This window comes from Sceloporus occidentalis, unplaced genomic scaffold (assembly GCF_023333645.1).
Source record: "Sceloporus occidentalis isolate IW3139 unplaced genomic scaffold, rSceOcc1.0.p SCAF_5, whole genome shotgun sequence".
Lineage (NCBI taxonomy): Eukaryota > Metazoa > Chordata > Lepidosauria > Squamata > Phrynosomatidae > Sceloporus > Sceloporus occidentalis.
This window is the reverse complement of record NW_028316985.1, coordinates 122,153,023-122,170,008: the sequence shown is the minus strand read 5'-3', so window position 1 is coordinate 122,170,008 and position 16,986 is coordinate 122,153,023. Positions and strand designations below refer to the sequence as shown.

General features: G+C 38.0%; 1 protein-coding gene across 4 annotated transcripts in view; it reads left to right on the top strand.

Moving 5' to 3' along the window:
* The window catches only part of MTUS1 (microtubule associated scaffold protein 1), a 95,715-nt gene extending 79,753 nt beyond the window's left edge, over positions 1 to 15,962 (top strand). For all 4 annotated transcript variants that reach the window (XM_089525310.1, XM_089525312.1, XM_089525313.1 and 1 more), the window contains 7 exons: positions 3,056 to 3,270; positions 4,374 to 4,479; positions 6,335 to 6,408; positions 7,097 to 7,192; positions 9,964 to 10,080; positions 11,428 to 11,525; positions 13,754 to 15,962. In XM_089525310.1, coding sequence (XP_089381436.1) covers positions 3,056 to 3,270; positions 4,374 to 4,479; positions 6,335 to 6,408; positions 7,097 to 7,192; positions 9,964 to 10,080; positions 11,428 to 11,525; positions 13,754 to 13,970 — 923 coding nt within the window. In that variant the 3' untranslated portion in view covers positions 13,971 to 15,962. The remainder of the gene's footprint in view (positions 1 to 3,055; positions 3,271 to 4,373; positions 4,480 to 6,334; positions 6,409 to 7,096; positions 7,193 to 9,963; positions 10,081 to 11,427; positions 11,526 to 13,753) is intronic.
* Positions 15,963 to 16,986: the final 1,024 nt, after the last annotated feature.

The window sequence follows — 16,986 nt, the reverse complement described above, 5'->3', positions numbered from 1 at the left end:
AACTCAATGAAATTCATTGGGTTGCCATAAATCAACAGGTGACTTGTAGACACATACATGCACAGTTCTAGGAATCAGAACTGGCCTGTCCTTTTGTTTTCCAGAGTGTATCTGTTAATGTTTATAGTGGTGCTTCTGATGTGTGAGTCTCACCTTCCAAGATAAAAAGTGACATGATTTTTTAATACTAACATGTAGATAAATACATACAACAAGTTATGTTTAAGAATCTGATCTTGGGACTTGTATAACCATTGACAAGACAGGGATTCTCTAATTGTTTGGTTGCCTTACATATAAAACATACAATAAATTAATACCAAGAAAATTGCTAATTGGTGTTGAATAGCAAAGTTTTGAAGATTTGAGTAAAGGCAAAGATCTGTTCTGGTATTGAGATGTGCTATTCAATCTATGTACTAATAGCTTTATCATTCCCAAGTGCCTTTTCTTTTTAGATTTCCCATTCCCAAGTTCCTTCTCTTTTTAGCTTTCCTATTCCCAAATTCCTTCTCATTTATCCTACACTTGGATTATGAAGAAAAAAAGAGCCCAGGGCTATGCATAGAAGAATAAATGTGATTTTCACTGGCTGTGAATCCAATTGACTGAATTTACTGTATTCCAGGGAATAAAGGGGGCTACATGTAGGGAGACTAAGGGGCTAGAGAGGACAACATAACTCATTCAAACTTAGATTCTCATAGGTTAGCAGTCAAAAGACGCTCTGGCACTTACTATATATACTCCTGTATAAGTCTAGAAATTTTAGTCAAAAAAAGTCTCCAAAAACCAAAGTCGACATATCCACATGTCAATGTTAGTACTGTACTTTAACTCTTATTTTAAAAAAGGAACTCTCCCCTGCTGAAATGCAAGAGCATAATCTATGTCCTAGAAGCACAGACACACTTCTGTTCTCTCATCCATCCAGCCTTTAGTGTGAGCACAGTTATGCCTGCTTGAATTTTGTAAGTTCTTTGGCATTGGTTTCCTTTGCTTCATTCTTTTAATCCTTTGTTACATGGCCCTGTTTTAACCTTGACTTATCCATGGATCATATCAAAATCCATAATTTTTGCCCCAAAACCTGCCCTCGACTTATACATTGAGATTGACTTATTGAATAGAGTTTGCCTGAATGCCTTTGCATTGCCATATGAGCTCAGATTAAATACACCTTTTTCTGGAAGGCCCCAGAGTTTGCTGAAGAGCATATCTAAACAAACAACATGATGAAGCTGAATAAACTATTTGAAAAAGTCAGATAAAGCTGAGCAGAAGCACGAATCAGGGCTGGATAATAAAAATATCCCAAACTGTGAGAGTTTAAAATAACCTCTTTAGAATTTAATTTTAGAACTCTTTAGAATATAATTCCTCAACACAAACAAGTCATCTCAAAACATATGGAGACAAATTAGAAGCACAAACACCCAAGAATCACCTAATTAAAACATTTGTAACAAGTGGGTCTTTAAAGTGCCTTTACATGACTGGATTTACAAAGCCCAAAGTCCCTGTACCTACAGCCCGCCAGGGTAGATGAACTTAAAAGGTCCATTTATGCTTCTGCTGAAGAAGCCCCAGGCTGTAAACTTGATCCTTTAGTGGGAGTACAACCCCATTCAAAAAGATGTCACTTTTCTGCATTAAAAGTTCATGTGGTTTCCTTTCACAGAATACCTCCACCCTTGCTGGACTGAGCCTCAGTCTTTTTGCTTTTAACTATTCTAAAACTGACTCCAAATATGAGTTCCACCTCTCTGAGTTTTGAGGATGGAAAGCAGTGGTAGAATCCATAATTTGTGTGCCACTTTCTTATTGAAATTAAATAGCATGAGGAACAAAATGGAATCTTTTAACATCTTAGATGCCTCAGGACACAAGAGTTTCCAGCACTACCTTCTCTGATTGCACCTCTAGAAAAGGCCTTTTAAACCCAACACAGCCAGGCAATTCAGAAGAATATCACTGGCTGTGCTATTCATGTTAGAAAAATATTCCTTTAAATAATTGTGAAAATATTTTTGATTGACAGGTGGCATTGTATCCTGCCATAGAATGCTAAGTCAGAGCACATGGCATGATGCAAATTCTGCTGAGGTTGCATCATGCCCTGAGGCACCAGGTGATGACTCACAACCAATATTGTATATAAGTGGGCCAGAAGAGAGTCACATGTGGACTGGTGTTGGGTTGGTCCAGTTGGATTCATGTGGTTCAGTGTGAGTTGGATCAGTTATGGTTTGGATTGAATTGAAGCTGTAAGCCAGTGATGTGCAAACTCTGCCCCTCCAGGTGTTTTGGACTTCAGTTCTCAGAATCCCAGACCATTGGCAAAGGTGGCTGAGGCTTCTGGAAGCTGAAGTCCAAAACACCTGGAGGGCCAGAGTTTGCACATCACTGCTGTAAGCTGATGTACGGTAAAGTTAATGAGAATCAGTGAGGAGAGGTTGTAAATATTTGTACCTCCAAGAATTTGGATGAAATCAAAAGTGTCTGTGAGTAATTTTTTCAGTGTGGAAAGTGGTCTGTATTGCCAATACCTATATCTGTATCTTTTTGCTTCCATACTCTACTATGTTATTGTTGAGCTGCATCTGAATGCATCGTCCTCAGATTGCGCTGAAAGTTGGCTCCTGAGTGAAAAGTCTAGGATAACCTATACATTAAGTTCTTCAGTTTACTGGACATAAGGTCCCAGGTTCATTTCTCAGTAGAGTTATTTCCCATTGCGTGCCTACTGTTTTTAAAAGTAAGATTTTAACAATTGAATCTGGAACATCATGCCTTTTACCACTGAGTATGGTCAGATGTTTAAAGCAATGTCCTTCATTAAAACATGCAGCTTCATAGTGGTTTTCACAAATGAACATGGAACTAGTGATCAGAAAGGAACTCCCCATATGCCTCTCAGGCTGCTCTATTTTTTAGTAGTGTTAAAAATACCTCCAGTATTAGAAATACTAATAGAAATACCATAAATACTGAAATATGGGTTCATAAAACTCTTCCACTTAAAAAAGGCAATAATGTTATTTATCTCCTCCAGTAACCACTTCTACAGCCTGTGAGAAATTAGAGAAAGACAGAAATGAACTACAAGCAGCTTATGAAGGATTCGTGCAGAAGCTGAACCAACAACACCAAAGTGATTTATCTGAACTAGAAGAGAGGCTAAAGCAGTTCTATACTGCAGAATGTGAAAAACTACAGAGCATCTGCATTGAAGAAGCTGAAAAATATAAAGCACAACTCCAGGACCAGGCAAGTGGGGCTGGCATGAGACTGAGATTCTTCTGTGGAATTGCTTGAGCACAATCCCATGCCCTCCTCTCATTTGTTCCAGTGTTATTTAAGCAGGTGGTTTGCCCTTGTGTATAAAGCACTTTCACTTCAGAGAGTTCTACTTTAATTTGAATTTTACAACTGTAGGAAATGGTTGTCTACACCATAGTTCCTTTTAATGAGTGTGTTCTTCCACCACGCTACTTGACTTGACTTTTCATGAAATTGAGGTCAGATCTGTCTCACTGAGGTCAGATCAATCTTATGTGCTAGGATTTTGAAGTTCTTTCTATTTCTATCTGTGAGGATTCAAATTGCTTATATAGCTATTAGGCCTGGATGCAGTTTGATTCAATTAAATATACCTCAGTGTCTTGTGTGTGTTGATACAGGCTGGGGGTAGAGTCTGTATTATGGTATAGTGGTTTGAGCATTATCCTGCGACTGTGGGGACCAGGGTTTGAATCCCCACTTAACTATGGAAACCCATATGTTGTGGACTCCCAAAAATGCCTCCAAAACCCCCCAAAACCTGGATGTTTCCCAAATGAAAAAAAAGGGGGGGTATTTTTGTAATGAGTGGTGATAAGAGGCTTTCCAACTTATTTAAAAGATTAATGGCCATTCCAGGAGAAGTGATTTGCTTCTTTATCAGAAAAAGGTAGTTGGATGGAGCTAGGGACCGCCAAAACAGTCTTGGTGTGGGGATCAAATGCAACTGAATGCTTATCTTGCAGCATTGTAGTTCATGACTGGCAGGAACATCAGAGGGCCTGTGAGGTTCTCAGTGGATCATACTTAAGGATTAGAATGATTCTGGCATGTATTTTTGAGCAAACCATTCCACTGGAAGTTTGATGCATCATGCTGATTCTTCATCAGTATCCAAGAACTGGAGAAATTGAAAGCAGACTTCCTGTAATACAGGACCCTTGGCAATTTGATAGCTATGGAAATGTTCACTTATCCTTTAGTTAAGATGATTTGTTTTAGATGCTTATGTGCAAAATGGAAAGAGAACTTAAAAAGTGAAGAGAAATTAAGACTTATTCAAATGTTTTAAAAATGTTCTTCCTCATCAGGTTGACAACTTGAATATCACACATGAGAACTTTAAGCTAGAACTTGAAACTAGTCATACAGAAAAGATAGAGGAGCTGAAGAAAGAGTATGAATCATCCTTTTCAGGTAAACTGTATAGCTTGTTTGACTTCTTTGTTCTAAATACATTTGTTAGCTTTTGGAAATTTTAAAATAAAAATATTTCTCATGCTATTAAATATATCTAGCATTATTATCCTCCTGAGAGTGATAAGGTGATGTTTCAGTAAATTATATTTAAAATTTTGTTTTATTCTGCCCTTCATTTAAAAAATAAAACCACCAGGTCATTAACAACAAATGCCAGCAATAAACTGTATGTGTGTGTGTGTTATGTGTGCCCAACCGAATTTTAAAAATGGATTCATTCTAGAGTAGTTTGATTAATATGTTTATATAAGATCCAAAATACACTGTAGAAATAATCCAGTTTGAGATCGCTTTAATTGCCCTGGCTGAATGCTAGTGAATTACGGGAACTGTAGTTTGTTAGACATTTAGCCTTCTCTATCAGAGAGCTCTGGTGCCCCAGTCAACTACAGTTCCCAGGATTCCCTAACACTGAGCCATGGCAGTTAAAGTGGTTTTAATCTGGATTATTTCTGCAGTGTGTTTTGGACCTTAGATTTATAAATGTATCTGTGTAGTAAACTTCTATGAATCTTAGATAAATTAATCAGATAACTGCAGAATGAACCCATTTTAAATGCTCAGGTGAACAAATAGGAATTAGCCTGGCTCTGGATCCATAATAGGGATGTCTGTTGGATGAGACCTCACATTCCAAAGTTAGAATGTCTTCCCTGAAAAGGCCCTCTTTCATATCACTTCTCATTTTACTGGGGCTAGAAGGTGTGCTTTCCCAGCAAATCCTATGACCATGGGCAGACTGGTACAAGAGAGGCAATCCTGGATCCCAAAGTGATTTAGACCTTTGAAGGTTAGTATCAGCACCTTGACTTTGGCCCAGCAACAGATGAACAATTAATGCAGTTCTTTCAAAATGTCTGTTTTACTGTTCCTGAGAGTTTGGAACATCCTGATCCTAATATTTTATATCAACTGTAACTTCCAGATCACCTTCAGGGGGAAATCCCACAGAAGGTATATTGCAGTGATCCAAACATGAGGTTACCAAATTATGAGTCATTGTGGCTAAGATAGCTATGTCCAAAAGCAGCTACAACTAGCACACCATTCATAGATGGGTAAAGGAGCTCCAGTCCACTGAGATGCCAGTGATCAAGTCAGATCAAGGAGTATCCCCAGGCTCAGCATCTGCTCTTTCGAAGGGAATCAGCTGCATGCAGAAGAGGTTGTCTACCTCATTACTAAGCCTGAAAACTGATCGCCTAAAGCCCTTTTGTTTTGTTGGCTCCTATCCTATCTTTTATGTTTCATGCATCAATCCAGAACTTTGGACAACTTTGACTCAGTTGACAAGCTTGTGTAACTGAGTATCAGCCGGATGCTATTGACATCTTGTCCCAAATCCCCTGATGATATCTCCTAGCAGTGTTATATAGAAATTAGAATGCATCAGAGATAGAATAGAGCTCTGCAGGATACCATAGCATGCTTGCCATGGAATTCTGTCCCACAGTACTTCGATCCTGTAGATAGTAAAAAGCTTGCCATTTCACTATATCCTCAACCTACAGAGATGATCTCGTAAGATGCCTAGGTTGATATGAAAAGCTACTGCGGCCCATTCAAGGCAGAGATGCTTTCCCATTCTTCTCTAGGCGACTTCATTCACCATGGTGATCAAAGACATTTCAGAATTTACTTAGGCCTGGAACCAGATTAAAAGGAGTCAAGATATTCCTCCCCTTGTCCAAAAATAAGATATTAGAAGCAGAGTAGTAGTTGCCACAGAACTCCAGGTCCAAGAAGTGTTTTTTTAAAGGAGTGGATACAAAAACTCTTAAATATTTTTCAGAACTCAAGAGCATCCATGAGTCAGAGAGGAAAAAGCTTGAAGAATCTTTCCACGAGAAACAAGAGGAGTTAGAGGTCTGTAATTTCTTTTTGCCTACTAGAGTAGAGACAACTGTAAAACGACTTGCTGGCATATATGCTGCCATAACTTTTACACCTTTGTATGCCTCTTATGTTTGTAACACCTCATCTTCAACATTGAGTAAGAAACGATACAGATTCCTTGTTAGTTTTCTACTAGTTGTTATTACTTTTTTAGATATAACACTTTTGCTCCAACCAGTTGCTTGGCAAGGACTGTACTACTTTCAGATATTAATTCTCTAATCCATGGGTGGTGAACAAGTAGTTCTTCAGATGTTCAGATCTCATTCTCCCTAAATATCAGTCAGGGGTGAGCGATGATGGAAACTACAATCAACACTGGATGGAGAGCCACATGTTTTGCTAATCTGAAATTTTGACAGACTGTGTGACAGACGGTGTGTGGCATATTTCAAAATCTATATTGTGGAAATACCTTTATAAAACATACAAAATGTATTTGTAACCTTTAAAAGGATTACTACAATACAGACCTAAGAATTTATCTTCTAGCCAACACAACTACCGAATTTATAAGTAGGGTGGTTGTTTCCAGATTGTCATTTTTCATATCAGTCTGACTTGTAGCTACTCAGTTTAGCTTGATAAAATCTCCTAAACTGTCTTTGTTTTATGTTACAAATATATGTATTATCTCTGACTATATTTTACCTTTCAGAAAAAAATTGCTGAATTACAGAGTGAAAATGATTCCTTGAATGAAAAGCTGAAATCAGAAGAACAAAAGCGAATAGCCAAAGAAAAAGCAAATCTTGTAAGTATGTAGGTGTACACCTGAATGCAGATGTATGCCTGGATAATGCCTTTGTAAATGTAGAACTCTTTAACTGGTATCATATGCTTTTTGAAAGAAACATGGAGTTACCTGTCTAACATAAACATTTCTTGTTGTAAATGTTTTGCATGAACCAAAGAATCAAACTAAATGTTAAGTCATAGATATGCCCAGTGTGGCTACATGCAGCTGTTTTTGGGGCCTCCAAGGATCCACCAGCACTCCATGTTTGGGGGATAGGGGTAGGAGTGCAACTTTTCAAACCAAAAACGAACCTTCGGTTTACCTTCTGATATAAAAAGACCTCTTCTCCAGCCTTGGAGAGGCCAACATGTTGAAATGTCTACTAGTCCTTCTAAGGGCTGTGGGTTTTATTAAAAATATTTTCCCCCTATTTCCAAGCCCAGAGTTTGCCCACCCCTTCTTTGTTCATGGCATAACTTTTGGAAAAGGACCAAAATCATATCAAATGTGGATTGATATTTACTGCTCGTTTTCTGGTGTGGATCTCTGTGATACTGCATATTTATGCATTCACACCAGACTGAGCATATTATAAGCCACGTGCCTCATAAAAGGATTGTATGCATCTTGATCAGACCATTGAACTTTTCATGAGTCATTTCAGGTTATACAGTATTCATTTAGATGCCCAGTGTCAGAAAATGATCACTATATATTAGTCCACAAATGGTGCAGATTTAGTTCCTTTAATATTAAAAAAGGGCAATCAGCAACTGATATTTAATATCACATGCCTCCATATCTGAATATACTACTACACAACTCACATAGGTTTGACGTTTTTCTGGAAAAGTACACGCTTGGTATGAAAAATTAATCTATGTCAGCCCATTACTCTTGTACATGAAATTGGCTTCGTTAGTAATTTTGGCTGATTAACAGTTTGCTAGATGGAAACTACTGCAATGAGAAATCAATTCTGTTTTTAATTGTTGTATTGTTAAAGTAGACTAACTGTTGTGGAACACTTGTATTTCAAGGCAGAGAATTTATCATTTTCTACCTCAACTCTTGTGACTTACTGATTTCTTCCCTATAATGTTTCTATTAATAACTGTTACAAATATGAATAACAACAATGCTTAAGAAAAAACTGCTATATAATTAAGACAAAAGTCATGCCTTCAATTTGTACTTTAGGACACTAATGTGGACTGTAACAGAACCATCACCACACGTTTATTTTATGTTTTTCATGACAAGGATAAAGGGTACTGGAAATAGAGTGGGGATATACAACTTTTTATAAATGTTTGTCAATTATTTCTCTGTAAAAAAAATACTTGAAGTCAAATTGCTAAGGTTGCATCAACACTGCAAAAATAATCCAGTTTAACACCACTTTAACTGCCATGGCTCCATGCAATGGAATTCTGGGAAGTGTAGCTTTATGGGATATTTAGCCTTTTCTGTAAGAGGGCTCTGGTGCCACAATAAACTACAAATCCCAGAATTCCATCTCATGGAGCCAAGGCAGTTAAAGTAGTGTCAACCCGGATTATTTTTGCAGTGCAGATGCTGCCTAACACAAAGTGGTGTGCACACACATAAGAGTATGTATGGCCTATATTTGTATGCTAGCTCTAGCTAGACTCTTTCAGTTATGCTTAAGCTTTGATTTATCATTTAACAATTGTTCTTGGGATTAGCAACTGGATTTAATCTTAAATAGGTATTTATAAATGCAGTCAATTATTTGCTTTAACTCTTTTCAAAAGATGGATTCCTATGTTAATGTGTCTCCATTGAGGGGATATCATTTGTCTTTATAGTTAGTCTACTATACAGATTTTGTCTTGGGCTATACATTCCAGACCAAAGCAGTGCATGCCTTTAGCTAAATTACTGCTAACTGAAATATATTAAATATCTGTAAGATAGTTTGTTTATTGTTTTTATTTTTATAGAAAGCTTCTTTCTGGGACTCTTTAGAAGTAATAAGCTGTCTCTTGTATTTCCCTTAAAATACATCTTGATGTTTGTTTCCAAAGCATGACCCAGCTGAGAATATATCGCTACTAGTTTGTGAGTGTTGTTTCACTCCTGAGTCTTAAGGCTGTGTTTTGTTAATACACGATGCAAAGAAAATCCTGCGCTAGTGGTTGTTGCAGTAGTGCTATAGCGTTCATAATGCATCAGTTATGTTGTATATTCATTGCTGTAATTATTTAGTTACCTCTTCGCGGAGGTCACTTAGCACTAGGTGCCCATGGTTATGAAGCATCGTTCTGGAGTAGGATTTCCAGTATTTTATACATTCACTCCCCATGGAGGACTGGGAAGAGGTGTTAGTATTTGAGGAGAGGAAAATGAGATGTGCATGAACCTGCCTACCCATCAGGTGAAGTTACCCAAGGAAACAAAGGTGCTATTGGACAGAGACATGCACCTTGGAGGAGAAACAGCTCATTATCATCTTGAATTTTATTTCAGTTTGACTTTCTATAGATTGTTTGCCCATTGCCACATTTTTAAAATAAATTAAAGAATATTATGTGAGCAGTGTTCATTTTAAACTTTTCTATCTGCTGTAACACTTGTTCTCTTGGGGAAAGTTTTACTTTAAAGAGTTGTTGCATTTATTTAGTCATACAAATCTTTTGAGTATGAATGTTTTAAATGGACTGCGTTACGGGCCAGTATTGTATAAACCTAATTTAAGATATGTTTACTACAGTTGGCATGTTGAGAGCCCTCTGTAAACTTCTCTGCTCATAATTTTTCAGAAAAACCCCCAGATTATGTATCTGGAACAAGAACTGGAAAGTTTGAAAGCAGTGTTGGAAATCAAGAATGAGAAGCTACATCAGCAAGATATCAAACTATTGAAAACGGAAAAACTGGTGAGGTTTCTATTGGAGCGGCCATCTTCCAAAATCTTGATTTGTGCTGATAATGCAAAAAATAGGCACAGTGACTGTAACTTAAGTCACTAAGGAGTAAAGTTGAAACAGGACACCAAAATCTTTCCTTCCCTAGTTAGACTTTACAAATGCAGGGAGAGATAGTACCCTTAAAGAGGAGGTTCGGGTTTTTCCATCATAAAAGTTGAAGAAGGCTTGTACTGTGCTGCAGCTAAAACCAAGTCAGAATTATCCATTAACTTGTTACATGCCCTTAAACTATGAGGTGTTAATCAGGCGAGCTCTGCTAAGAATTGTACCACCTAGAAACTTGGCAGTCAGGAAACAAAAATGTTGTTGTATTTGCTAGGTATGTTTTAATTGTTTTTCTTCATTGGTTCTACAGTGGTTTAATTGACCTGTAATATCAGTCCAATATTTCAAAGTAACAGAGAACATTTAGCAATGCAAACTAACACATGGTGGCAAAATAGCCACAAGTCATAGGCTCTGAGTATAGATTTGTGTATTTTAACTGTACTGTTGTGCTGTACTGACAAACTATGTGGGATTTCAGTATTTTGTGAATTTTGCTTTGCTTTTCTGATGTGGACCCATTCTTCCATTGTCCCAAATTGCTCTGCATCGGATTTCTTTCCACTTCATCCTTACAGCAATCCTGTTTGAGACATTTAATAGCCCAAGGTTACTCTGTGAACCTAGCAGCTGAATGAGAATTTTAAACTTTGGTGACCTCAATCCAGGCTTGACCCTTTTCGATACACTCCACTGGACCTCACTTAAATGCACTTCAAGGTGGCACTTCTACAGTCTGAAATGGTTACTTTTACAGTAGGGAGGAACAGAGTTTGTTCAGTGTTTTTTTAAAAAAAAACTTGCATGAGTGCTTGTTTTTTAGCATGAGACTTCCCCAGAAACATTCATATAGCACCCCTTAAAAGCTTAACAATTATAGCATACATTTTAATGGGTTTAAAGCAGCTTCATCAGTCACAACAGATTGACACAACTACCTGTTGTATTTCAGTATTCTGAGGCTATTCTGATTAGATGACTGTTCAATTTTTTCCTAAGGTTATTGGAGAAAAGATATGTTACTGGTGTAAAAATATAATATCCCGTATAGTTTTTCTTAGTGGGCTAATAGTGAAATGCTGCTATTTGAATGGCAAACTAAATAAAAATGCTTGCTTTAGATTTGGAAGTGTCATTCAAACGTTTACCAGAATTGGCATGCTACAGCAGCTTAACTGAAATATGTATAGTTAGCCTTTCTCTACCTATGTCTCAAATAAAAATATATCCAATTTGCACATGTTATCCGAGGTGGAGAACAACACCGCCTTGATGGAAAAACTAAGAAAGCTTCAACAGGAGAATGAAGAATTAAAAGCTCGAATGGACAAACACATGGAGCTGTCCAGGTAATCTAAAAGATTTATTTTAGCTGAGCTCTTTCTTAACAGCTGCAATATATCTTATGCAAGGGAGGATGTAGATGGCAAAGGGCTAAGTTGAGTGAAAAGTTATGTTATATGCTATGCTGAGCTTAATGTAATAGGGTGAGACTGAAAATAAACATGAAATCTCACACTGTATATATGTGGAATCCCCTGTCAGCACTGTTCCGATTTATTTCAATGCGACTTTCACAAAACTCAACTTCAGTAGATGCTTTTGTTGAAAGTAAAAGCAGTTTGGGAATGATAACATAAGGAAGCAGCTCTAGCTTATAAATGTTTGAGAATTTTGTCCTAGCAGAAAATAGAGAAATCTTTTAAATGTGAGTGTGCTTAAACTGTATTGGATTTGTGAAAATGTTTGTTCCAAAACAAGTCCTGTGTAGTAACTTTTTCTAAATTTCAAGGGTGCACTTCTTAAAAAAAGGTGCCTGAAATAAATTATTTCTGCATGCTCATCCCCTCCTTGCAGCAGGAACCACTAAGTCCCTGCTGTTACAGTCCCAATGGCTGTGGGGAAATGGCAGCTGTGGCTTGGCTTTGCCTTTCCCTTTGGAAATCCCTTTAAGGATTCATATCGCTTAATGTCCTCAGTGGGTGACTGTTGGATGCTGCATTAGATCCCAGGGGACTTTGGAAGACATGCCCATCATCATAAAAAAAAAAGGCAGACAACCTTTTGGCCTCCAAATCAAAATATGGTTGCATTATCATTTCACATTGATACTGCTTAGATTTGGAATGTCAGCAGGAATGGAGACAAAATGGGTTACTGAGAAACAATCCAGAAATATCAGCATGCTTGGATAAATTCCAAGGTATGCAGAAATACAAAATATTTTGTGGGGGGAAATCCCCAAAGGTGCAACCCCACCCAGCCTTCTCAAAAAGCCCAATGAAGCCACAGAACATTGAGTATCCACTGGAAAAGAAAAGCTAAACAAAAATTTCTTGGCCTACTTACACCTTACTGCACTCTGAAGAAAAGTTTGGTGGAGTATTGTTGAACAGGAGTACTTCTGGAGCTGAAAATACATTAGGACAGAACAGACAGACAAAACAAAGTGGTTTCCAGTCACTTTGAAGGCAGGGCATTTAGATGACGCATGCCTTCAAAGTGGGCTGAAGCTGCACTCCAGGGCTAAAAGCTGGAGCAAACAGAACCTGGGATAGTCCAGCTTAGCGTGGAAGATGCACATCTTGGCACCTGCATATAAATATCCCAACACGAGCGCGGAGCTGCGGCAAAAAAAGAGAGAGAGATGAAAGTGTGCCAACTCCAATAGATTTAATTACAGCATATGCAAACCAGACAGTCCAAAGGGGGGATGGGATGAAGAGTGTGTTTGAGGAGGGTGTGTAGGGGGGTGGCCTCCATCATTGTGCTTTGCCAAAGTATCACTTGCACACCAAAGCTACAGTGCCATGTATGGGCGGATCATCACACATGCAACTGTGTGGCCATTCAAAAGGGTGACCATCCAATGGGATGGCATGTGGGCGAATGTGGGAGGTACTTGGGGATGACTGGTGGTGTGTTTATGCAACAGTGCACATATATGGTGGGAGGCAAAAAAATTACCCTGCAGTGCCGCTTGACAATGCTCTGTGCAGTCAGACCATGAGCATTCAGCCCGTTTTGGGAATGGGCTGTGTTGGCAGTGGGGTTTCGACCCACTTTGGGAAAAAGGAGCAAGCTACTTTTTCCTGCCCGTTTGTCCCAGGTCATTGATAAAAATTTAATTGGTAGCATGTTCTGCCATAATATCCTGTTTTTCTGGGGTATATACATTTTCAGTCATTGTTTAGAAGGAAGGATCTGGTACTTCCTTGTAGAATGATTACCCCTTGGTGAACTGTAGCTTGATGACATCAGGGTGCACCCACCTGGCTGGGCAACTGGGTTGGGTGAGGTGCTTCCAAGCTCCATTCTGCTGCGTAACTGCATCCAGATGGTTCCCAGGAGCACCTGCCCAACAGCTTGGCATGAAGTTTGCCATAGTATCTTCAAGTGGCAGTTGCATAGCTGGGTTCAGCAGAAGACTATATAGAACAGTTCTGGCAGAGATCTGCCGTCCACCAGCCAAAACAACATCTTAGCTATTTTAATATTTTGTTGTAGGCCCTGCTTATAACTTAGTAAATCCAGATCTAGATGGTATACAGATATATATTTATTTCTCTCTTAACAGGCAACTTTCTACTGAACAAGCAGTTTTACAGGAATCCCTGGAGAAAGAATCAAAGGTAAATAAACGACTTTCAATGGAGAATGAAGAACTTTTATGGAAGCTACACAACGGAGACCTGTGCAGTCCAAAAAAACTATCCCCAAGCACCCCACCAATGCCTTTTCAGTCACCTAGGAATTCCAGCTCCTTCTCCAGCCCAACTGTATCACCTAGATGACACGTCTCTGAAGATTGACTCTCCATGCAGGCAGTTCATTCATGATCTGCTGCAAACTAAATACATGGATTGAGGGAGCAAAGAGCTATATTAGCTAAATGTGACTGAAATATAACTGGAAACTGCTGTTGTGAGAAATTGCTATAACATACTGAAAGTTCAGGAGCAGAATTCAAAACAGTGCTTCTGCCTGATTAAAAAAAGAACAGACTTCTGTAATAACTTCACTGAACGTTGTTGCACAAAGCACTTAAAAGAGCAAGCCTAGTCTTGTTCATTATTGCCTTTTCCACCTAACTCTAGGGGAAAAAATGCTCAGGGGCTTCTAAATAAAAGATCACAACCTTTAATACGTTCCTTATTATAGACATCTTCTTGAGACTCTGGGTGTGGCGTGAATGAATTGGATGTAGCACACAAGAGTGTGTGTGTGATGCCGCTGCCTTCACCATGTATATTGTAAAGGACAAAAGCTGAAGAATATAGTGACATGTACTTCATGAATAAATATTGTCATAATGCATGTTCTATCAGATTTCCCCTTTACTGGGACTAAGGAAAAACTGTCACTTGTGTTCTATGTTCTTCCTTATCTCTCTACTTCAGTTTAGAAAAAGGATGAAAGGAGATGTTATTTCTGTTTGATTTTGTCATTGTTTGCCTATTTCATAGTGGAATTTATAATGAGACAGATAATCTCTTTAAACCATAATATATTGTTCAAAAGTTGTTTAGGCTACCCGTTTCAATGATAAGTATTCTGAATTAGATTCCCTTCCTAGGTACAATTCTCCCATAACATGTTTAAAAAGGAGCAAGATGTATAAAATTCAGACACGCACCTTGTTTCAGTGTCAGAACAAGGGAGTGATTTGACCCATGACTGCAGGATTTAAAAACAAAAGACATGCAGATATCATTACATGCAGATATTTTTAAAATGAACGAGAGGATGTGGACATTGCCAATTATTTTTCTCTCTCTTGCATTCTGCAGAATAAACATCTTGGAACTGATAGCTTACCAATATGCACTTTAACCTGTAAATGCTATGAGAGAGCCATATACAGCTGATAGGTAATAGATTTGTCCACTCTTTCCAATTGGCTGCAGGTCTCTGTATCAACTGTTTCATTTGGCAGGAGGCTTTCTCTTTCTTCCTTGAGTTAGCAAAATTAAATTGGAGGTTTTTTTTTGCTGAAGTGATATGTTGAAGATATTCATGTCATAAGCATTACAAATTTAAAGACTACATAGTGCATGTCTGCTTGTTAATGACCTGTTCAAAATTTATTTTTAGAAATTTAATGTGTCTTGTAAGTACAAATGCACTCCTTATGGTTAAACATTGTCTTTGCTTTCAGATATACATAGGATTGATAAGTGCTCTGATTTGGTATGTACTCCTCACTACCATATCCAAGAATGCACTGTTACTTCCTTTGCTGTTGAGAAGTCAACTTGTTAGTAAAGGCAAATCATGCTATTTTTGCAGCTAAAGACTGGAGAAACATTAGAAATGCCCTTCGCACCTTCCATAAAACTGAAGGTGGACTTAGCAAAATCTTCTGTTAAGGTGGAAAATAAAATGCCAAGCGAGATGTTTTGTCTAGGATGCAAAAATGTTGGCTGCAAAGGAGGATTGGTTTTTTTTACAAAAATATCTTATTATGAAAGCATATTATACTCAGTAATACAAAAATTCAAGGATAGAATATTTTAATTTTATATTGTATAAAGTGTGCCTCCCCTGTGGAACATTTTACTTGCCCGTACCCATATATGGCAGTGTACACGCCACTGTAGCTAGAGATCTCAGCACTTCTAAATAAACTATTGTCCAGAGATTGATTTATATAACCATAAAATTCTGCTGTAGGCTGAAACTTGGCTTTAAAGTTTGTCTTGGAGCAATTTATTTCTTTTGCAAGGTCATATTTGATCACATGTACTTTGAGTGTTGAAAATTAAAATACTTTTTTTACTGATTAAGACTCTTGTCTGATTGAGAATAAAAATAAACGATTGAAGAAGTAGTGTTTACATTATCAAAGTCTGTACTCGAGTCTTTTCTTCAGACAGATATGGCCCCGTTCACACTGAGTTTACACTTGGAATTACTGACACCACAACAACAATTCCTAAACATGCTATTTGTCAATACTTGGCTTTTGCTGTTTTGGAAAGGCACAGAAGACTTACCAAAAATAATGTGGTTTTTGTTTTCTGGTGATTATCTGCATCCGTAGCACCATGTGGAGGAATAATTATGGAAGAAGTTAAATCTCTTGTAGGAAATGCAAATTACAATGTCCTTCAACCTCCAACTTTAATTTTTTCTTTCCATCAAGTGTTGGGTTTCTTGCTGTATTTCAGTTGGCATCTCTGTTTCCAAGTAGAAGTTGAGAAATGCTGCTTTGTACATGCTGATAAAACCATACAAGGCAGATGGTTAATCTTAGAATTAAAGTGGTATGCTTGCTACTTCTGTAGTCACTCCCTGTGCCAGTATTTAAATTTTGGAGATCATGTATGGACAAAACTGGCACTGAAAATAACCTCATTGGTGGTGCCTACCTGTCTCTTCCATTGCCTTGTAAATGAAAATGTTTTGTGCCAAAAGGTTCTGAGAGCCTCTTGAGAACTGGGTTTCCAGAAGCAGCGTGCTGCAAGATCTAAAAAGGGGCATGCAGTAATCCAACTGACTTTGATCCAGATCTACCCAGGGGTAAGCAGTGCACAACAACCCATTACGGAGAATAATTACTACCTCAAGGAAGCATTCAGCTAGTTCGATGGAGAACAGCTGAGGTAGATGAGAATGTGAATTGGAATGTATGTCCTCATCCATTTCATCTGTTTTAGCTATGACTACAAAATATAACTTCTACAGATGGACATCCCATGCCAGACTTGATTTTTGTTCCAAACTCAAGCTTAGGTTTGTGAAGTATAATATTTGCTTCTATGATTCTATACAGATCATATATTTTCAAGGTCACTAAGGAGTGGTTGA